The sequence below is a fragment of the Morone saxatilis genome, unplaced genomic scaffold (assembly GCF_004916995.1).
Source record: "Morone saxatilis isolate NCDOM2014 unplaced genomic scaffold, NCSU_SB_2.0 Contig7, whole genome shotgun sequence".
Lineage (NCBI taxonomy): Eukaryota > Metazoa > Chordata > Actinopteri > Moronidae > Morone > Morone saxatilis.
Window position 1 is genome coordinate 19,801,416 of NW_023340246.1, and position 6,186 is coordinate 19,807,601.

General features: G+C 38.9%; 1 protein-coding gene across 1 annotated transcript in view; it reads left to right on the top strand.

The window, feature by feature from the left end:
* Positions 1-6,186, top strand: part of ift172 (intraflagellar transport 172) — a gene marked incomplete in the record, with an annotated part of 42,804 nt that overhangs the window by 3,092 nt on the left and 33,526 nt on the right. The window contains 10 exon segments of the mRNA XM_035679186.1: positions 44-123; positions 200-287; positions 396-610; positions 730-853; positions 1,411-1,506; positions 2,463-2,624; positions 3,570-3,623; positions 3,861-3,964; positions 4,930-5,015; positions 5,915-6,027. Of these exon segments, the coding sequence (XP_035535079.1) occupies positions 44-123; positions 200-287; positions 396-610; positions 730-853; positions 1,411-1,506; positions 2,463-2,624; positions 3,570-3,623; positions 3,861-3,964; positions 4,930-5,015; positions 5,915-6,027 (1,122 nt within the window).

The window sequence follows — 6,186 nt, forward strand, 5'->3', positions numbered from 1 at the left end:
ATTTTGTATGTTTAAATCATTTTAATGTTCTTTTTTCCCGTAGGTTCGCCTGGCCAACACTCAGACCAACAAGTCATCAACCATCTATGGCACTGAGTCCTGCGTTGTCTCACTGGCATCCAAGTAAATGCATATTCATATGTAATTATGACCCACAGTTAGTGTAAGGTGCTGACTGACTGTATTTGTTCTGTGTCAGTGTCTCTGGTAAAGGTATCCTCTCTGGTCACGCTGATGGGACAGTGGTGCGTTACTTCTTCGATGACGAAGGTTCAGGGGATTCTCAGGTACCCACATCCTCACCGATCCTATTATGAACATTTTCCTGTTACATGCTGTATTTATCACATACAGAACACACTCCCTCTCACACTCTGACACACTCTGACACACAGGGTAAGCTGTTGATGCACCCGTGCCCACCCTACGCTCTGGCCTGGGGTGCAAACGGCATCATGGTGGGCGGCTGCGACAAGAAGGTGGTGGCCTACAGCAGAGAGGGTCACGTCCTGCAGACCTTCGACTACACCCGCGACCGGACGGAGAGGGAGTTCACCGTGGCCGCCACCAGCCCCGGCGGGCAGTCTGTGGTGTTCGGCAGTTACGACCGGTCAGTATATGTTCTCTCAGTTGATATACAGACAGTACGGTGATACGTGAGTAAATTCAATGTAAGCAAGTGGTTTTTAGTACCTGAGAAGTTGTTCCTCTTCCTGATATCTCACCAAGGTTGCGGGTGTTTAACTGGGCTCCCAGGAGAAGTGTGTGGGATGAAGCCAAGCCTAAAGAGATTCTCAACCTCTACACCATCACCAGCTTGGCCTGGAAGAAAGACGGATCTCGCCTCTGTGCTGTAAATACTTTATCTATCGCATTATTTTAATCCAGAGTGTGACTTTTAACGCCAGCCTACTGTTAATTTGCCTTTTCCTCTTTACTTCGTCTGTGGAGATTTGCAGCAGTGGTTCTAGTATATGTGCGCACATGGAGTATTCTGGTCCCTCACTTAAGCTGGTTTTAGACTTAAAGGTCTAATGTGTAACATGTAGGTATAATTTATATATAATCACCTGAAAATAACGTGTGTGTTTTTGTCACTAGCTCTTGATAGGGCCTTTCCTGCTTATCGTGAGTTTCGTTACACTGTTGTTTCTCCAACATGCTTGGAAGACAAACAGTATTCATTTAGTTGGAATCTGCAACTTGACCTCTAGATGGCACTAAATCCTCCACACTGGTGCTTTCAATTACTTTTGTATTAAAGAGCTTACTGTTGGAAATGGATGTCCTGTATCTTTACCATGCCACTTAGTTCCTCATCAATACATTAAAAACCAGCCTAAAACAGAAATATATATATAAATGGTGTTTTATGTATTTATTTATTGTGTGTGTGTTCTGTGTTCTCAGGGAACTCTGTGTGGAGGAGTGGAGCTGTTTGATTGCTGCTTGCGGAGAGCAATCTATAAGAACAAGTTTGAGATGACCTACGTCGGCCTGAGCCAGGTACAGACAGAGGCAACCACAAAAATAGAAAATTAATCAAGTTATTGGTCTGCCACAATAAGTTGTCACTCCCAGCCGTCACTTTGTTCTCTTTCACTTGCCAATTACCAAACTGAAAATATACAGTTTCAATAATTCCGATTTTAATTAATTTAAGTGCAAAAAACAATCCAGTATCTCAATATCCTAATTAAGAAAGAGTCAGCGTAAATTAAGATTTTGGAAACAATTATCAAGCACTTGTTTAGCTACAGTATCTTCTGATTCTCTGATTAATTGATGCATTTGAAAGGAATTTTCAATTAAACATATGACCGGTCTTCGGACCAAATTCAGAATGAAAATAAGTCGTATGTCTTACAGGCGTGTTAATTAAAGTGGTTTCCAACAATGTTTTGTGTGAGTTCCTTATCTCCATTTTATTTTATTATTTGTAATAAAAATAACTTAAGAACTGTGACAATCCCACAGAATAATAATGCTGGAGAAACACAACTGATATAAATGTGCAAAAATGGCCTTTGAACTCAATCTAGGATTTTCTGATTAACAAAATTAGATGAATTAAAGCATGAGTTGAGTTTGCGACTGGTTAAAATAAAAAAATAAAGATACAAATTAAAATTGATTATGGTGATGATTATTATTATAATTGAGAAATTCATCCTAGCAGCTAATGAGACAGCTGATAATTACATTTGTAATTATGTATTAAAATTCAACAGCGTTTTCGTTCTTTCCTGTTTGGAGTGATTCTTCCTGCTGATCCATAGCATGTAAATACACTTTTAAGACTATGGTCAATGTAGTTTTATTGTCCTGATGCATAAATTCATTGAATTTCACCCTTATTATTTTCAAAATAAGAATGAAAAAGAAATTAATTTCTTGTGTCTTATTCTCTCTTTTTTGGCCCTTTATTCACTTTTTTAACTCATATCTTCCTCCTCTTCTAGGTGATAGTGAAGAACCTCTCCACAGGAACGCGGGTGGTCCTGAAGTCCTATTACGGTTATGAGATAGAAGAAGTGAAGATCATGGGCAAAGATCGCTACCTGGTGGCTCACACCTCTGATACGCTTCTGCTGGGCGACCTGCTGACAAATAAACTGAGTGAGGTAGGACTTAAAGGGTCTCTTCACCTAAATCACAAAAAAACAAACATATATTCATTCTTTCTTTCAGTGATATCTTGTCTGGAGTTTATCTGCTGAGGTTTTGAATATGGATGTTCAAAGAAATTCCACATTTATACTAGTCAATTTGTCTGAAAGTAAGAAATCACACAGAAAACTGTCCAAATCGAGCACAATTTAATCAATAAGTTTGTGCGTGATGCGTTATCTTTTCAGACCGAGCCAGGATCACAGCGAGTGTGACTAACGTTAGCAGTGACAGCACCAGCAGCCTGCTGTCTTTGCAGGTTGTCGCCCACATGCCTGTGCTGAATGTGGTTACGTATTGCTCCGGTCGAGTGGTTATACGCCAGTTTTTTTTTTTTACATAGTTTACATACAGCCTCATTTTCATACAAACACTGCCAGACCACACTGATTTTACAAGATGATGATTTTACATCTTTGTCACACTTTCCCACTCGCTGGTTTACATCCAGGAATTAGCGCGGGAATGGAACAGTTAATCCGCGTTGTTTTTTTTCTTTTTCTAGTTGTTTTGTTTTGCTGTTGTTGTTATGTTCCTTCAGGTGTACCAGTATGTATCCCTTTGACCTTGTGTAATAATCATAAAGAAAAATTATATTTATTTTTTTTCATTATTATTATAACCGACTAGTATTCTTGGTGCTAATTAGAGAGCATTGACTAGGTAACTAATCGTGCACATCTCTAGTTAGGATATATGAAACCATGTCCCAGTTACTCTGAATAATCAACTTCTGCAGTAGTTCCACTGAAAACAAGTTTGTGTCAGATCACACATACATGGTTTCCTTGTTTCCTCCTCACAATAAATGGAAGTCGACTGTTCACTCTGTATAATTTGCAGTAAGTGTTGCTCTAATGTTTAAATTAAAGTCTTTATTCTGCTGCCTCTCTCTTTAGGTGCCATGGCCCGGTTCTGGGGGAAATGAAAAGTTCTTCTTTGAAAATGAAACGGTGAGTACACACAGTGTGTTTTTGGCAATGTGAAGGTAATTATTAAGAAGGCTGTTGTGAGGAACATCTACCTGTTAAGACACTACTTGTTATAGAGACAAAGAACTGTTGAATATAATTACACTTCCGTTACAGCAGGAGTGTTACAGGTCTTGTCATGTCTTGTGTCTTACATTATATGGCTACCAGCTCTATAACACTTATAATTCACCCTACTGTGTTTTTATTGTATTTCAGGTGTGTATGATTTTTAATGCTGGGGAGCTGAGCCTGGTGGAATACAGCAACAATGACATCCTGGGATCAGTCAGAACCGAATTTATGAACCCTCACCTCATCAGGTAGGTCTTATTAAGTTGGTTCAGTAACGCCTCAACAGGTTTGTCTGGTTCCAAAGAACCAACCGATTTGTACATATTGAGAGAATTAATAATATTACTGATCCAACTGTTAAAATGCCAAATGAAGCTTTTCAGCAATGACTCAAGACAGTAAAGGTACAAAATTACCTGACACAACTTTACTGGGAATAATAAACCTCAAAATTGAATAAAGTCACAATTTGCATTTAATAATAGCCATTTATATATATGTATATACCATTTTTGTGTTGTTAAAACTAAAAATTACCTATTACTACTGTATTTCTGACACCAGTCCAACATATTATCTGCAAATCTACAATTGGAAGGAAACTGTTAATTAAATACAATAAATGTTAATTTAAAAAAGTCCTTTATCCTCTGTAAAATTAATCATTTTTAAGTATAAACATCTAAAAATGCCAATTTAGTATAAACAGAGTTCAAATAAACTGCTCACACTTCTGTCTTTGAATAACTTTGACCGCCCTAATCATTTCTAATCAACAGTTTCCCGCTCTGTCCATTAGATGGGTGTATTGAGCTGTGCAGAAACCCCAGATATCATTAAAGTGAGGCTTCAAGAGAGTCAGCGAGACTAGTCAGCAGGCAGCATCCATGTTAAAATATTCAGCCCTGTCAAAAGTGTCAGGACTGACAGTCCCCGGGTGACTGACTAATGGCCGACTGCTGTTGAGGCCAGCAGGTTTTCAGGATGCTGTGACTGCTCCTCGCCTCTGGCTGGACGCTGTAGCATGACAACATCATGATCAGTGGTATCCTGGGAATTCAAGTGTGATGAACAGCAGCTGAATTATCACGCTGAGCTGATGTCGGATTTAAAACGTACATGTTGAAATGTTAAGTTCTGTTACTCTGACCAATATTCCTTTATTAAAAGTGTGTTTGTGTGTGTGTTTGTGTGTGTGTTTTTGTACGTGTAGCGTCCGACTAAATGAGAGGAAGCAGAGGGGAGTCGAAGACAACAAGAAGCTTGCATATCTGGTTGATATAAAGACCATTGCTATTGGTAAGACTGTGTGTTTGTGAAAGGAGAATTTGTGGATGTGAACATGACTATTGTAGCCATTGGTCCAATTAAAATTCTGAGTTAAGGTTTAACCTCCTGTACTTTTCAGCTAAACTGGCTGATTTCTAATAATTTGTACTGATATTCAATCTTGAAGGTCGACTATTCTCTAACATAACATACTTAAAAACAAAGCTTTGGTGGTTTTACTGCTTTAAAGGTGCAGTTTGTGACGTTTAGTAGGATCTACTGGAAGACTTTAAAATGCAAAATGTGGTTTTAAATCTGCAGTGGGTTTTTGTTCCACGCCAAGAATAGCTTGGTGAGTGACTTTTCAGTACCTGACCAAGTAATAGTGAGTCATCGGTTTCATCTACATCTGTTGCAGATTAACACGTTCATTTTGCACTGTGGGCTTGTGAAATGTCTTTTAATTGGAGAACAGCTTCAGTCTGCAGCTTTTGAGCACTGTAAGATTCTGATGATGCTGCCATTATTATTATTATAGACTGTATTATGATTACTCGCCATGATAATATTAAACTCCTGAATTGCTACAACTATAATAATTGCAGTATAACATCAATTGAACTGTATCATTTCCATTGAGTGGACCACACTGACTGGAACGTATTACATTTTAATTAAAAAGTTGATGTACGTCTGATATATCTCAAGACTAATAATATCAACTTGATCCCAGTGCAGGTAAGTTTTTAAAGTAAAGAAACTGCTCACTCTGCCTGATGGAATTAATAATGATTATATAATGACTGGCTGGTTTCTAATCTTGAACTAAAGGCCAATTTTAGCCAGATACATTGTCACTTTAGCTGTTTGACCGCTGCTCGCTTAAGCTGTCCTGTCTTTTTTTTTTTTTTTTTGCCTCCCCACCCCAGTGGACTTGGCCGGGGGCTACAATCTGGGAACCATCAGCCACGACTCCAAGATTGACTGGCTGGAGCTCAACGAGACCGGACGCAAACTGCTGTTCAGGGACAAGAAGCTGCGGGTGAGAATGAAACCTCAGCACCCTGAGGGATTGTAAGAGAGCAAACAACGGGAGAGAGGCCTAAAGGCAGAGAGGACAAATGATAGACAAGATGATGATTAGTGAAGTAGTAAGTAAAGTAGAGGAATCTGCATCTCGTTTGGGCCATGTCTAAAGTTA